This window comes from Phyllostomus discolor, chromosome 5 (genome assembly GCF_004126475.2).
Source record: "Phyllostomus discolor isolate MPI-MPIP mPhyDis1 chromosome 5, mPhyDis1.pri.v3, whole genome shotgun sequence".
Taxonomy (NCBI): domain Eukaryota; kingdom Metazoa; phylum Chordata; class Mammalia; order Chiroptera; family Phyllostomidae; genus Phyllostomus; species Phyllostomus discolor.
This window is the reverse complement of record NC_040907.2, coordinates 16,557,675-16,574,774: the sequence shown is the minus strand read 5'-3', so window position 1 is coordinate 16,574,774 and position 17,100 is coordinate 16,557,675. Positions and strand designations below refer to the sequence as shown.

At 41.1% G+C, this 17,100-nt stretch overlaps 1 protein-coding gene and 1 non-coding gene across 3 annotated transcripts in view; both read right to left on the bottom strand.

Moving 5' to 3' along the window:
• The window catches only part of CEP85 (centrosomal protein 85), a 29,977-nt gene extending 12,877 nt beyond the window's left edge, over positions 1-17,100 (bottom strand). Inside the window, exons 1-6 of one of the 2 annotated variants that reach the window (XM_028512778.2) lie at positions 16,970-17,100; positions 11,593-11,666; positions 7,765-7,917; positions 1,818-2,512; positions 916-1,049; positions 376-493 (exon numbers count right to left, since the gene is read on the bottom strand). In XM_028512778.2, coding sequence (XP_028368579.1) covers positions 376-493; positions 916-1,049; positions 1,818-2,512; positions 7,765-7,917; positions 11,593-11,647 — 1,155 coding nt within the window. In that variant the 5' untranslated portion in view covers positions 11,648-11,666; positions 16,970-17,100. Of the gene's footprint in view, positions 1-375; positions 494-915; positions 1,050-1,817; positions 2,513-2,834; positions 3,040-7,764; positions 7,918-11,592; positions 11,667-16,969 lie in introns of those variants that run through there. The other variant, XM_036025553.1, reaches the window with a different exon arrangement.
• LOC114498369 lies at positions 5,636-5,794 on the bottom strand. The gene has a single exon (XR_003684788.1). It is a non-coding gene; the product is annotated as a U1 spliceosomal RNA (small nuclear RNA).

The window sequence follows — 17,100 nt, the reverse complement described above, 5'->3', positions numbered from 1 at the left end:
CTAAATATCCCATTACACCTGCCTCTCCTTCCATTGGCCAGGGCTAGTACATTAAGACTTCTCAGAACATCACTCAACTCTGGGACCTTACCGTGTACCTTCCTCTGCCTTCCTTTTCTCCCAAGTATGTCCTGACACCAAAGCATCTGGACAGCCACTTCATTCTACCCTCAAGTTTTTTCTGCCCTCAAGGGCAGGAGAGGGACGCTTTACAATTAGGATGCTTACTCTTCGAGGGCAGAAACACCTTAAATCACTTGGTTTCTTTTTTATCTCCTGGAGATAATCTATCTTTTATCTATGCTAGCAGTGCCAAGCATAGCAAAGACACTGAATTATGACAAGCACAATGCCAACATAGCTGCCAATGCTTACCTGTAGCCTTAGCAAGCAGAAATCCCCAAAGGGGGCAGGGCGGCCCAAAAGGGCACTGTGGACTTGCAGTTCACTCTCTCGCACTTTCTGCTCCAGCTGAGAGATGTGTTTCCTCTGCCTGCAAAAGTCAGTAGAATGAGGTCCAGGGCCTGACACTAACCCACTTGCAATTATGAGCCTCCACTTTCCTTAGATGGGTACAATCCATACTATACAAGCAAGAACCTTGGATTCTGGGCAGTACTTTTTTGCTGGAGGAAGAACAAATGAGATAGCTGACTGAGGGGAAATGAGGAAGATGGGCTGCAAAAAACCAGATGCTCCCTTTAAATGCACCCCCAGGGCCCATGCAGATACACAACTGATCTAACACATTAGTCAGGTACAGGACTAGGCTGCTCATCGACCTAGCTCTACCATAAAGCAAGGAGTGGGCCTAAACAGAGGAGGATGTACTACTTTTGAGGAGACCTCATTAGGTCTCCCAAGTAGGGGCTGGAAGAACAGAAGCTGGTCCTATGGTACCCTTTGCTCTCTTACTTGTCAATGAGGAGCTCCTTTTCCTTCAGAAGGTGTTCATTACTGTTCAAGATGCTGACCCACTGTGCTGGTTCTAATGTGGGCAGTGAAGGAGCAAAAGCAGTGGGATGGTGGCAAGTGATTCCATTCTGAAGCTGAAAGACAAGCAGGTCCAAAGGGGCTTAATCTTAAACCACAGGCACCTGAAAACACCTGAGTAGTACCTGGCTGTCTCTGTAGTCAAGGCTCACTCTGGCTCAGCCTAAGAGGGCCCAGTGTTTATGAAATAATTTTAGCTCTGATGCATGACTGGAAAGAACCTGCCAGGGAGACTTCTGCCAACTGGACACTGCTCAGAAAGGCTCTAGTTTCTAAGAAAAGGTCAGTTATCTTTCATTATCTGGCAGCAGAGGCAAACCAAGAGCTAAGATGTCCTCAACAACCAGGAAAAGAGAGTATGTCCAGCTTCTTTCCTTCCCGCTCTTAAGCAGCAGGACTCTTTTTTAAAACACAAAAGTGGTATAGTGGGAAAAGTATAGCAGTTCAGAGATAGTTTTTAAACCCTAGCTCTGTCACTTAACCAGCTTTGTGACCCTGGACAATTACTTATTCTAACAACCTGGTAAACTTCTACATATATCTCACCAGGATGCTATAAGGATTAAATAAGATTTTGTATGTAAAAGTTCTAGCCTGGTGACTTTTTTGGGTCTTCCCTTATAACCCTCTACTTTGGAGAACCCATTTGGTGTTTAATTAGACCACCAACAGATTCAATGGGATTTATAAGCCTTAACTTTCTATCTACAAACATCTTCCCTCTTTCTTATGAATGTTTTCTTTAGAGTCAAAACAAGGCAAAACTTATACAGTGCAACGATCTGCACAGGACCTGCAAAATCCAAGGAAAGAAGGGCCTCTACCTGCATTTGCTCCATTTGTAAACGAATCAACTCCAGATGCTGCCGACAAGTGCTGAGCTCACAAGACTGCTCACGGGGATGCCAAGGGTCAGAGTTTGGCTGCCACACCTGAGAGGGTAGAGGCTTGGAGAGCCCAGGAGCAGGCTGAAGACCCAAAGGGAGCAACCCACTGCTGCTAGGGTGTAGTCCATTCCGCTCACATACCACCCCACTGCCTGGTGCCTTCTTGGTCTCAGGCAACACTTTGTATAACTCCTTGTTTGGGTCAGTTCTTAGGTTGTGGAAGTGGGCTTTGTAGCGAGGATCTGAATAAAGCGTCTCCATCATTGCCGACTGATTGAAGGTAGACTCCATATTGGGAATATCAAACTTCCTCATCTCTTCTTCCCGTTCATGGCCCACTGCTGGAAACCAAGACTGCTCAGTTCCAGTTTCTCCAACGGCACCACAAAGATACATGGAGTCTCTAGACAGGCCTGGAGAACGTCTCATTGCACCAAGGTCTCCATTTCTTGTCATCCCCACACTTTCAGCCAATCCTGATAAAGGGATTTTAGAGGAAGAGGGTCTGTCAGATGTAGAATTTGGCTTAGCAGGAGAAGTCCCCAAAGTAGAAGGCATCACATGGGCTGTTGGAATGGTTACGTGGCTTTTGATGGGCTGGAAAGATGGGCTGCTACTCGAGCTGCAAAAATCTGTGGAGAAAACAGTCTTCCATAAGTCAAAATTGAAGCAGCAAGCTTTCTTCCGTTTAGCTGCTATGTCAGATGCCCTCTGCCTACCCTGAGACAAGGGAGAGAGGGCACTATCATCACAAATATCAGGAAGAAAGACACGACAGCCTAACTGGGAGATGTGTGTCCTAAGGTCTCAAATGCCATTCACAAGGTAAACCAACAAAAGGCAACACTGGCTTCATTTTTAACTTACACCCTGTTCCTTGCATTTGAATAAAAAAAAATCCTGCCAGTCAACAAACAAAGCTGAAAACTGAACTTAAAAAAGAAAATCACTTACTTAAGGGAAATGGATTCGGTCCTACTCTTCTGGGAGCTGGGTACCTCTAAGTTACAATCCAATCTAATAAAAATATCCTTTCCAAAGGCTGCAAGAATCTCCTGTGACCTCCGAAAGCTCCACAGTGAAGGTGAGCAATGAATCAAAACTATCTGAAGAATAAGGCGAACTGGATAGTGCTGCTCTGTATCCAGGGCAGGGAGTACAGCATCTGAATCAGGATTCTGTTCTCTCTCCCACACTCCAGAAGTGACTGCCTGGATATGTGAAGTTATTCTTAGTAACTCTCAGGTTTCACTCTAGCACAGACAGCACTCTCAAGTGGGTACACACTGAAATCCTCTATTTTATATTTTGCCTTTCACTTACCCCTTTGTCTGTCTCCAACTGCGATTTTTCCCTTTTCCCTTCATACTGGACTTACATTTCCTTTAGTGCCTTCTAATCTTGGGAGACAACTCTCACTAGCCCTGCCACAGAAGTCTCACATTTCTACACATTTCCAACTTTAAAGTGCTACACCGAAGAAGCCCTAGCCAGTGTGGATCAGTGGACTGAATGCTGGCCTGTGAACAGCAAGGTTGCTGGTTCGATTCCTGGTCAGGACACATGACTGGGTTGTGGGCCAAGTCCCTAGTTAGGGGCATGTGAGAGGCAGCCAATTGATGTTTCTTTCCCTTTCTTCTCCTCTCTCTAAAAATAAATAAAAAATAAAGTGCTACTCTGGAGAAGACTACAAGGTCACAGAACTGATATGTCAGGGCAGTGGACTACAAGCAAACAAGAAAACATACCTGTTACCTTCAACGTGCAGAAACCTGAGTAAGGGGATAAGCAATATAAATGTCTTCCCTTTTCAAGTATGGCCAGTACTCTTTTCCAAACCAAGCACATCTACCATGAAAAGAGTGGACTATCAACCTGTTTCACTTTTTCATGTTTTTTTAAAAGATTTTATTTATTTACTTTTAGAGAGAGGGTAAGGGAGGGAGGGAGAAAGAAAGACACAGAAACATCAATGTGTGGTTGCCTCTCGTGTGACCCCTACCAGGGACCTGGCCCACAACCCAGGCATGTGCTCTGACTGGGTATCGAACTGGTGACCCTTTGCTTCACAGTCTGGCACTCAATCCACTGAGACACACCAGCCAGGGCTCACTTTTTTCTTTCCATCAAACAACACAGAACACACTCAGCTAATGAGGACAGATGCTATAACCTTTCCTAGAATTAAATCAGTATAGATGAGCTACCATCTTTTCATATGGGTTTATAAGCAGCTCTTTAAAAACAAATGTGAGCCAAATTATCCCTTGTAATGTATTCAGAGTATCTAATTTCCTACACTCAAGATATCTTGGGGCTAAAAGGCCATACTAAAAACAAGCAAAGAAAACAAAAACCCAGTAATTCCTGATAGCATGCATCAGCCTCTCAGGACCAAGAAAGAAGGACATTTCAAAGTCAAAGAATGTTTTTGATGTCCCACAATTTAAATATAGGACTAGTCAACAGGTAGACTGATGGTGACGAATACTTCTAATACTAGCAAACTCTCAATTGAAAATCCTCTATAATGGCACCATAGTATCCACTCTCACCAATGGGCCCTGCTGCCAAAACATAGTTTTGGAACAGAAGACAGTGAGATTAGGCATACAAGGGATTGCTACTATGTTGATATTAGTAACACCTTCCATTCTCTGTCCACAGTATCACTCTTTCTCAAGACTCATCAAATTCAATTTTGATTTCATAACATCCAAAGTAGTAATGCCAAAACCAAAGCCAAAAATGTACCAACTGACCCAGGAGAATGTTGCTTTTCTGATTTCCTAGTGAGTGAGGTCTCCCTACGGATGATAGAAGAAAGTGAAATCTTTGTCAGCATTTGTCACTTGTCTATTTGGTTTAATTATATTAAGGAAACTGCCTGATTCTGACAAATTGCTATAAAAGTAAAGTTACACCTTAAGTCTGGTTTGCGGTTCAGAACATTCTAAAACAAAATAGCAACACTTATTTTCCAAGGGGTCACTATTTTGCACAATTTTCAAAGGCTTTCAGAATTTAGTGTATGGGATATGTCATTTTTATTTAGACAAGTCTGCAGTCCCTCAAATCATTAGGTTTTTACCACTTTAAAGATATATTTCTAAATCTCTCTTCTCCTCAACCACATCCTCCCCCACACCCCTCCAAAAAAAACCCACAACAAATTCTTTTTAGCAACCCTCCTTCCCTAGTAAGGGGTAGTAGATTCAGCTATTGTTAAACCTTGATCACTCTGCCTACATCACTTACTGGTTTATAAAATATGAAGTCTGAACTAAGCCAGTGATTATGTCAGTCTTTAGCAAAGAGCTGAAAGCTTTCTGAGCTCTCCAGTATCTACCTCTGCCCTGTCCCTTGCGAATGAATCTTCAAGGTAAAACACCTTAGTGGAATGGAATCAAAAGCAAGCTTGTTCAATTTATAGATGCAACAATGAACTGTATTTTATACCAGTCATAAGGGTTCTTGTCAGCTGTGCTCCAAATAAACCAAGCTAGATTCATGAATGAAATGAGCAAAAATTAAAATTAAGGATCACAGTATATAACAAACCTGGTAGAAAAAACATCTTACGTTCTTTAAAAAAACTTCTAGACTAATGGCTTTGACCACTACATCAAGACTACTACAATTTAAAAAGAATGCATTACAGCTCAGTGGATTGCATGCCAGCCTGCAAATCAAAAGGCAACCTATCGATGTATCTTTCACACGTTGATGTTTCTCTCCTCCTCCGTCCCCTCTCCCGAAAAATAAATAAATAAAATCTTTAAAAAAAATTGTGCAGCTGAGTTTCCTACATTTGGGGAAATCACAAGGGTCAGCACATCTGGAATGCAATGAATAAGCCTCACCCAGAAAAAAAACACCTTCCTGATCATGGTATCTCCCCTCAGGTTAAGTATGTGTTTGGCTTTTTTTACTTGGCATAAATGTTTTCAAAGTTCACTCATTTTGTAGCATGTATCAATACTTCATTTCTGTTTATGAAATATTATTGCTGAATAATATCCTATTCTATAAATACACTATTTACATTTTACTACCATTCATCATTATTTTTTTTTAATTTTATTTATTTTTAGAGGGGAAGGGAGGGAGAAAAAGAGGAAAAGAAACATCACTGTGAGGTTGCCTCTCCCAGGCCCCCTACTGGGGACCTGGCCCACAATCCAGGCATGTGCCCTAGCTGGGAATCAAACTGGCAACCTTTTGGTTCGCAGGCCAGTGCTTAATCCACTGAGTCACACCAGCAAGGGCCCATTTATCATTTAATAGAGATTTGGGTTGTTTCCATTTTTTGGCTACTATAAATAATGCTACTATAAGCATTTGTGTGTCTATGCCTAAGAGTAGAACTGTTGAGTTACAAGGTAACTAACTTCATGTTTAACCTTTTCAGAAACTGCCAAATTGCTTTCCAAAGCTGCTGTAACATTTTACATTCACACCAGCAATGTAAAAAAGTCCCAAGTTCTCTACATTTTCACCAGCACTTATTACCTTTTTGATCACAGCCAGATATCTAGTGGGTGTCACATATGTCAAAGCACCAAAGTAATTAGTTTTGTGATTTTAATCAATTAATTTAAAACACTTTTGAGCCCTGACTGGTGTGGCTCAGCTGGCTGGCTGTCATTCCACAAGGCGAAAGGTTGCCAGTTTGATTCCTGGTCAGGGCATATGCCTGGGTTGTGGGTTCAGTCCCCATTTGGGGTGTATATGAGAAGCAACCTATCAGTGTTTCTCTCCCTCCTTCCCCTTCTCTCTAAAAAGAAATAAAATCTTAAAATAAACAAATAATTTTTAAAAAAACATTTTGAGTCCTGGTTGGTGTGACTCAGTAGACTGAGTACTAGCCTCTGAACCAAAAGGTCACTAGCCCAATTCCCAGTTGAGGGCACATGCCTGGGTTGCAGGCCAGGTACCCAGCTGTGGGGAGGTGAGAGGCAACCTATTAATGTTTCTCTCTCACATCAATGTTTCTCTCCCTTTCTTTCTCCCTCCCTTTTGTCTCTGAAAATAAATGAATAAAATCTTTAAAAAAAAACCTTTGATATTCAGTGATCTTATCTGTAAAATGAAAATAAAATATTTCATAAGGTTCTTAAAGTCATTAAAGAAAAAATATTTTTAAAATTTAGTACAGTATCCATCACAAAGTATTTAATAAGTTGTCATTAATAATTATCATTAGGTCCTCTGCCTTCTAGGAATTCACCATCTAAATCAAAAACAAAATATCATCTAAACAAGAAACAAAAAGTACTGCTGGCATTTATTAATTTAAGTGCCAAAACAAGTGACAGAAACAATAAACATATAAGGTTGTAAAAAGGAGGATCAGTAATGGGTGGAAAGGATGGGAAAAGTCTTGTCAGGCACTTCACTAATCTTGAAAAATAAGGCCAGCATAGCTGGGAGGGACAAGAGGAGGTGGGAATACCATAAATGGGACCAGATTAAAGAAGCCCAGATATTAAAAAAAAAATTCTCTTTCATAGCACAGTAAGACAAGAGATCTGGTAGCAGTAAGATACATTGAAATAGGCGGGAGAAGAACTGAGGCCTCTGAATTTTATCCTGCAAATAATGAAAACAATTGACAACTACAAAAAGGGAAAACTATGAAATCAAGCTTTCAGAAGGATTAATCTGGCAATAGAGGGAAAGATTAAAAAGTTGTTTGAGATAGGACAAACAGTAGAAATTGAGAAGAAGGGAGAGGCTTTGAGAAGCAACGGGGTAAGAAGAATCAAGCAGACTCCTTTCTGCGTGGACTGATTTATGAATATTCTGGAAATGACAATACACCTGAAACACAATCTGAAAATAATAACACACACTGGTAATCAAATCATTAATACAAACTTACCCTCTGCCATGTCTGAGCACGATGTGCCAATGGCTGTGTCTCCACTGTCAGTAGCACTTGAACAGCGACTGAAGCGGCTCCGAAAGGCCTCCGAGATAACTGGGGTCTGCCATTCACAACCCAGAGAACTGCCTTTCTGAATCACACTGGAAGCTGAAACAAGTGGGATTTCCACCTTTAGTGTTAACCAGCTGATAATAACCTCACAATGCTGTTTTTAAAAAAATCACTTAAACCTATGAAGGAAGAGCAGCACCCTACCCCTTTCTCTCTCCTGTGCCTATTTCAGCAACTCTCATTTTATTAATTTTATTTTTCTTTTTAATTTTGTTATTGTTGTTCAATTACAGTTGTCTCCCTTTTTCCCCCTTACTCTCTCCTGCCCTGCCCACCCTTTTAAAAAAAAGATTTATTTTTAGAGAAAGGGGAAAGGAGGGAGAGAGAGAGTAACAGAGACAGCAACATGTAAGAGAAACACCAATCAGTTGCCTCTCGCACACCCCCAACCAGGAACCTGGCCCACAACCCAGAGATGTGCTCTGACCAGGAACTGAACTGGTAACTCTGCAGTCTGCAGGCCAGTGCTAAATCCACTGAGTCACACCAGCCAGGGCTGATTTTGTTAATTTTGAATGGAAATAGCATGAGAGGTGAGAACATTTAAAGACAGAACTAAAACCTACCAAGAATCCAGGTGTACTGAGACAGAAAACAAAATAACATTTAATACAGCTACCATTTCCTGAAACCCAGAAGCCATAACACTTCATAAACATGATATCTACCTACTTGCAGAGAAGTATTACCTCACTGACACCCCTATTTTACAGAGGATAGAGCTGAGGTTTGGATCCAGGTTGTTCTAATCCCAATACCCACATTATTTCCTCTTACAAGGTTTCCCAACAGGTGCTTTTCATGTTCTTGGGAAGACAATTCTTCCATTTATAGTCTATACATCGCAGGATGGTTTAGCATTCCTGGTCCCCATCCACTAAATGCCAGGAGCACCCTCACCCCTTCCTGCCATCACTGTGAAACCTGAAAATACCCTGTATGTTGCCAAATGCTCCTTAGGGTAACAGGCAGTAGAGTCCCTGTTGAAAACCACTGCTTGACTGAACCACAGCACTCTCATGGACAGGGTTGAATCTAGATCAAAATCAATCTGAAGAGCTTTTGAAAGTAATGCAAAAAGAAAGAAGGAAGGAAGGGAGGGAGGAAGGCCAACCACTAAAATTCCTGAGAGGTTAAGATATAAAACTGATGAAATTTATTTGACTTTATTATCTTGCTGTTTAAGGGCCGGTAAGTAGGAAGTGTTCAATAAATACCTGATTTAGTAATGTACTAGCAAAGACTTAAATTCAAATTATTTTTTAAAACTACTATAATTTTCGTAAATTATACCTGATTATCCATGTAAACAAACAAGCAAAAAGGTAATGGCAGCTACTTATTCATTTAAAGTGTCAGAGTTTAAGCTGAAATCAGAACATATGGTCCTTACAGACTCCCTGATCCAGTGGAAAGCCAATGATATTTGAACAGAAATCATCTTATTCCCTTCTTCCAAGCTACCTAATTCTTTCTCCTTACGCTACCTTTTTGCTATCCTTCTGCCTTGGACTGAAGGAAACCTAATTTTACCCAAAGACTCCTTTTATCCTTTTAGTCACAGTGGACTACCTGATTTGAAAGAATCTATTTACCTGCAGTAATCTGTAATAATCTTTTTTTTTTAGATTTTATTTTATTTATTTTTAGAGAAGGGAAGGGAGGGAGAAAGAGAAAGAGAAACATCAATGTGTGGCTGCATCTCATGTGGCCTCCACTGGGGACCTGGCCTGCAACCCAGACATGTGCCCTGACTGGGAATCAAACCTGCGACCCTTTGGTTCACAGCCTGCGCTCAATCCACTGAGCTACACCAGCCAAGGCTCTTCTTTTTGTAATAATCGTTAACAAAAGACATAGCCAACAATCAGAGTTGCTGATCAGCATAAGATTAACCAGTGTTAACTATGCTAAATTAGTGTAATTTTAGCCAGAAGCAAAGAATTTGACTTCTTGGTGTGTCTATATGGTGTTATGTGTCTAGTCAGTGTACCATTTGCCAAACTTTTTGAAATACTGAAAATTGATGCTTGAGGACCTGTATTACTATGTTCCTGGCCTCCTACTGGGAACCAGTCCCTGTTACTACTACTAATTTTCCATTCTTCACCCCTACCACTTTTCCATGCACCCATTCCATACACCAATTCTAAAGATATATTTGCTAAAATAAAAGTATGTTTTGGTGTATGGAGGCTTATGATTATTTCAAAATTCAAGTTTAAAAGCTGAAATTTTCTTGTATTATGCCACATGGCCTAGCAGTAGCATCCTTATCAAACATTAAATCATTATGAATCAAATGAGAGACTACTGAACACAAAACTATGAGAAAAACAGTTAAGCTTTGCTAGGAATTGCCACATTCCAAAAACTTGCATTATACACAAAATTGTCATAAGAAATTGTGACAATTTTCTGTATAATGACAATGCCCTAAGACAGTGCATGGCACATAACAGATGTTCGATAAATATTTGTTGAGTGAATCTTGAATTGATTCAGCAAACACTTTTCAAAGTACCTACTATATGCAAGGTAGCACGTCTAGAAGAATAGAACAAATATCTACCAAATGTCTGTTTAAGTCACTGTGGGATATTTTTTGTTTAAGATTTTATTTGTTTTTAGAGAGGGGAAGGGAGGACAAAGAAAGGGAGAGAAAGATCAATGTGTTGTTGCCTCTCATGTGGCCCCCACTGGGGACCTGGCTCACAACCCAGGCATGCACCCTGACCAGGAATCAAACCAGAGACTCTTTGGTTCTCAGGCCAGCGCTTAATCCACTGAGCTACACCAGCCAGAGTGGCACTGTGGGGTTTTAAAGTTAAATAAAAAATACCCTCTTTAGTTGTATAAAATATATCCTTTTCGCCCTGGCTGGTGTAGCTCAGTGGATCGAGCGCAGGCTTCGAACCAAAGCATCACAGGTTCGATTCCCAGTCAGGGCACATGCCTGGGTTGCAGGCCACAGCCCCCAGCAACCACACAATGATGTTTCTCTCTCTCTCTCTCTTTCTCCCTCCCTTCCCTCTCTAAAAATAAATACATAAAATAAAAAAAAAATATATATATATATACATCCTTTTCTTCATAAATACCACAGAGCTCAAGAGTTATTTCTAAAATGCTACTTTCTAAAATGCTATTTAAATGTATGATATCTATTTAATGTGTATTGAATGTGTATATACATTTATATATGTTTTATATCCTTAATATATCCTTTTAGTATATCTAGTGAGCTTTCAAAATCTTGTAAATCCATTCTAGAGATAAATTCCTGAATCTCTAGTGCCAATACAACTGAGACTGTTGGCATTCAAGAAGAATTCCAATCTTTGTGGGCCAGCAGATGTCTGACCCACCCACAGGACTACAAAGACAACATAGAACACAGTAATTTATGCTGTGTTTTTCTGATTTCAAATGGAACTATGTTCCAAAGTCATTCTGTTCCAATCCTTTATGTGTCCTCCCCTCTCAATCAATCACATGGTCTTGTTGCAAGCCATGCAGGACCAGAGATAGATAGTTGTTCTCTTGGAGAGACCTCTTTTTCTATTCAATATGGCCCCATTTTATTTTTATTCCTTTAATACCAACAGCTCAGGGAATGCTTGCTTGCTCAGTATGTTCTTTAAAAGAAATTTCTATTATGAAATACCAGGGCAAAGGTCAGAATTTACCCAGAAAACTTTGACTACTCACCTGGTGAAGTAGCATGCGAGTTCCTCTCACTTGGATATTTTTCCTGCATGGCCATCAACAGTTATCTGAGCCAACTGTAGAATGAAGGAGTAACCAGTCAGATCTCTCCACTATCTTTCAATTACCCGTAACTCATTTCCATTCAACTGAAACTATCAAAATCACATACAGCATTCAAGTAGTCATCCACATGTTTTACTCCTATGGATTACTTTTTAAGGCAAAGCTATTCCCCAAACTCCAACCTACTTTTCTTCCCAAAGCAAGGAGAGAAAACCTAGAACCAAACAGATTCTCAACATTGATCCTATATGGTCCTAGAACCCCCTCCAATTGTTGCAAAAATTAAAAATAATATTACTGAAAATTTTTTTAATTTATTGATTTGAGAGAGAGAAAAGGTGGGGGAGAAACATCTGTTATTCCACTAATTTATGTATTCATTGGCTGCTTCTTATAGGGCCCTGACCAGGCATCAAACCTGCAACCTTGGCATATTGGGACAATGCTCTAGCCAACTAAGCTGCCCGACCAGGGCTTAATGTTACTTTAAAATTAACAAACTGCCGCGGATCTTCTTAGCCATGGGACAGAATGGGAGGATGGGGTGGAGAAAGAACTAAATAACCAAACCAACAATTAAGTATTATGGCTTCAATTATGATTAACATAAAACAAATTCCCTGATCAATCCAGTAATGAAAGTTAGTCACATGATGAACAAAGTTGAACAAGTTCTTGGTCATTAGCAGAACCCCAGTCCTCAGATGGGAACATGAAGTTTTTTTCTCATCTCTCCATTCTTTAAAATCTTTGTATTTACTCTAATGTAGGTTCTGAGAATTCAGCAGAAGCTGATTACTATCTGTGTAAGTAAAAGTTTTTGGGTTTTTTTTTTAAGATTTTATTTGCCCTGGCTGGCGTGGCTCAGTGGACTGAGCACCGCCTATAAACCAAAGGGTCGCTGGTTCAATTCCCAGTCAGGGCACATGCTTGGGTTGCAGGCCAGGTCCCCAGTGCGGGGCACACAAGAGGCAACCACAGATTGATGTTTCTCTCTCTCTTCTCCCTCCTTTCCCCTCTGTCTAAAAATAAACAAATCTTTTTTAAAAATTATTTATTTTTTAGAGAGAGGGGAAAGTAGGGAGAGAACCATCACTGTGCAAGAGACACATCAATTTGCTGCCTCTCGCATACCCTCAACTGGGGACCTGCCACCAACCCAGGCATGTGCCCTGACTGGGATTTGGATTGGCAACCTTTTGGATCACAGGCAGGCAATAAATCCACTGAACCACACCAGGCAGGGCTGTATAAGCAAAAGGTTTAATTAACTATAACCAATAACAGCAAATAGCACTGGTCAAGTGGTTAAATTGGTTGGAGGATCATCCCACCAAAAGGTTGCAGGTTCAATCCCTGGTTGGGGTGCATACAGGAGGCAACTGATTGATGTTTCTCTCCTTTACTTTCTCTCTAAAATCAATAAACATATTCTCAGGTAAGGATTTAAAAAAATAACAATAATAGCATATAATATCTTTGCACAATACTTGACAGGCAGTACAGAGAAGCGGTTCACAGTATGGACTCTCGATCAGACAGCTTGGGTCTGAAGCTTGACTTAGCAGTTTATTTACTGTATAACAGGGAAAAACTTAATATCTCTATGCCAGCCCCGGCCAGGTAGCTCTGTTGGTCAGAGTGCCATCCCTATATGCCAACAATGTGGGTTTGATCCCGGGTCAAGGCACATACAATAGTCAACCAATGAATACATAAATAAGTGGAACAAAGCGATGTTTTTCTCTCACCCTTCCTCTCTCTAAAATCAATAAATTAAGCCCTGGCTGGTGTGGCTCAGTGGATTCAGTGCCCGCCTTTGAACTGAAAGGTCACTGGTTTGATTCCCAGTCACAGCACATGCCTGGATTGTGGGCCAGGTCCCCAGTTAGGAGCATGTGAGAGGCAATGGACTGAGGTATCCCTTGCATATTGCTGTTTCTCTCCTCCTCTTTCTCCCTCTCTTCCCTTCTCTCTAGAAGTAAAATAAACTCTTAAAAAAATATATCTCTGTGCCTCAGTTCCTTATAAAAAAAGAGGGTAGAGATAGGACCCAATTCATGCTAATTCATTTAGAATGAAATTACAATAGTGTCTGACAAATATTAAGTGCTTTATTAATTTTTTAAAAAATTATACTTGGCAGCTTATATTAATAAAAAGTGACATAGTATAGTTCCTGGAAGATAAAACATAAATTTAGAAACTTTTAACTAAGAAGAGCCCCCAAAGAGTTTAGAACAAACTCTGCTAACAGAAGAACTCTTAGAGGTTAAATTAAAACATTGGAGGGAAAAAAAATTATATGGTACTATTTCTCTAATGTACTTTACTGACCTCTATAGTTTTCTCTTAGTAACAACAACCCAAATCCTTACTAATTCACTGTACTTACAACAGAAATCCCAAGTCTTCACACACTGGGTAACAGAAGTTTTGTTCAGTAATAAAAGTTTCAATTTATGGCCAGTATCATTCAGTGTGCTAATTGTGAAATAGAAGGATAAGATTACCTACCTACTAGTGATATCAAACAATCAATATCAAAATCCTTTTTTCACCCCTTTCTTTAAAATACAACAAAATGATAGGCCCACTGGATTCTAACACCTTTCCAAATTTAGATAAATTGAAAACAGGATGACAAAAGAACTTTCAATGAAACAAAGAGTTACCTTATGACTTAGCAGTTCCACACCTAGGTATATAATACCTATATTCTATACCTATATTCAAGAGAAATAAAAATATAGGCCCACACAAAATCTTGTATTGAGTACATGAATACTCATAGCAATATTATTTATAATAGCCAAAAAGTAGAAGAACTCAAATGTTCAACTGTTAATGGATAAGTATAGCAATAAAAAGCAATGAAGTACCAGTACATGCTACAACATAGACAGACATTGAAAACATGATAGTAAATGAAAGAAGCCAAAAACTAAAGGCCAAATTTTATGTGATTCCATTTATATGGAATGTCCAGAATTGGCAAATCCATAGAGACAGTAGATTATAGGTTGCCAGGGACTAACGGGGGGGCCATAGGGGAATGGGGAGTAAATGCTAATGGATATGGAGTTTCTTTCCAGGGTGATCAAAATGTTCTGAGATTAGGTAGTGGTGATAGCGCACAACCTTGTGAATATACTAAAACCACTGAACTGTATGCACATAAAATTAAAATTTAATGATATGTGAATTGCATCTCAATTAAGAACTCCCACAAGGATCTAAGGCCATACCATCTGACCGCGCCCGATCTCGTCTGATCTCGGAAGCTAAGCAGGGCTGGGCCTGGTTAGTACTTGGATGGGAAGAACTCCCACGAGGAGTAAAACAGTAAAATAACTACTGACTTTCTCCTACTAAGTTCAGAAGCAGATGGGCTACTGGTGGAAATTTTTAGGACTATCTGAAGATAAGAGATTTCCTGAAATAAAAGTGAGAGAAATGAAGGTATGAGAACCAAAACAGCCAAGAAAGGTAGGACTGAATGGAGGCAGAAAGAAAAAAACCACCCAGTGTTGATGGCTTTTATCTTCAAAGCCCTTTAAACTACAGTAATATTCATCCATTCAATAAATTTGACATGTATTCAGTACTTACCCATCAAACACTGAGCTAATCATGTCTTATGTTTAATGCTCACATCAAACCTAAGAGGCAGTTACCATCAATATCCTCATTTTCTGGATGAAAAAATAAAAATTTAGAGAGGTGAAGGTCATATAGTTAGAAGAAGCTTCACAGCCAGGACTGTGCTCTAATGCTGTGGAAGTCTAATCAGCATTCTTTCTGTGTGTAACAAAGAGGGAAATACAGGAAGTCCTAAGGCACCACAAATTGTAAGTTTCTGCCTCAGACACAGCCAGACCTGCAAGCCCCAGAGCAGTCAGGAGCAGAGACAGCTCATATAATTTCTTCACTTTGTTCTTGGTCACCACCCAGGGTCTATTTCCCAAGCTGCTACCCAGAAATTAAGTTTTGACTGTTATAAGCATTTCTCCCCTTCAAGAATTATAATCTTAGTGTGGAAAGTCACAGTAAGCAGCTGTTGAGTGAATCCCATCAAGACAGGAGAGGATCTGAAGGCATGGATGCATACACAGGCACATTAAGAATCCCAAACCAACATCACACTATTTTCATGGCCTTGATCATTCATTAAACCAGACCTAAAGAGAAGCCAAATCATTGCCAAGAAGTTTCCTTGACAAAGAATAAGTCCTGAAACATACTATACCAACAGACGATTATAAAACAGACAAGGCCTAAGGGCAAGTAATGAGGCGTGGTTATCTTTCTCACCCTGGTAGCACCACTCCTTCCTACCTAACATTCATCAACCAAAGTTGACGGAGTGCCTACTATCTGCCTTACTCTCTGTCAGGTGGCGGAAATACACTGGTGTAAAAGACAAACAGGACTCCGATCCTCCCAGTTTACTGTGATGAAGCAAGCACTAAATACCCTCTGTTGACCAACTACATTCTAACAACAAATGCACCAGCTCCTCCTTGCCTGGAGCACGGTTCCTTAATCTCCATACTAAGATACTGACATTTTAGGTCGGATAAGTGTTTGTTATGAGGGCTGTGCTGTATATACTGTAAAGTGTTTACCAGCAGCACCCCTGACTTCTACCCACTAGATGCCAGGGAGAATCCCGGAGCTGTGACCATCAAAAAATCTCCAGATGTTGTCAAGTATCCCATGGGGAGCAAAATCTCCCTGGCTCAAAAACTCTGGCCCGGGGCCTTCACAAGTGCTCTCGGTCCTCCAACCTTAACTCTCTATTCATTCTTCAAATCTCAGCTCACACTTTTCACTTCCTCAGGGAGGGCTCCCTGCCCTCTCAGACTCCGGCCGCGCGCCTTCCACACCGTACTCATCGGACTCCACCCTGCGCTGAGTGCTAAGCGAGTAAACCACCTCCTTAACGTCTCTCCTCTCCCTGGACTGTACGCTGCAGGAAGGCAAGGACCCCGCTTCCCGCCGTCCAACCGGCGAAGGGCTCGTCCCCTACCACGGTACAGCAACTGCTGTGGCGTGAATGACGACGGAATAGAAAGCAACGCGATAAACACGAGGGGGCGTGTGTGCAGCATGATTTTAGGAAGCCCTAGCAGTGAGGAACCTAGGAGGAAGGAGTTGTCGTTCTGCGCATGCGCCTTCGCTCACCCGCGCCAGCCCCCCTTCCCCCGCCCACAGAGAAGGCTCGTGCGTGTCTGAGGCTCCTCCAGACCTCTCCAAGGTATAGTACGGTTTGTTAGTCCAGCGGGGTGCACCCAAGGGAGGGAGGACTTACGTGGGCCTGAAAACGGGCGGCGAAATGCCTCACTCAGGGATACCAACTGCAGTCACCACGTCGACCAAGGGCGGTGACTCCGTCCCTCAGCTCTCCAACGGCCGTTACACGCCCGCCAGGCCGCGCGCCTC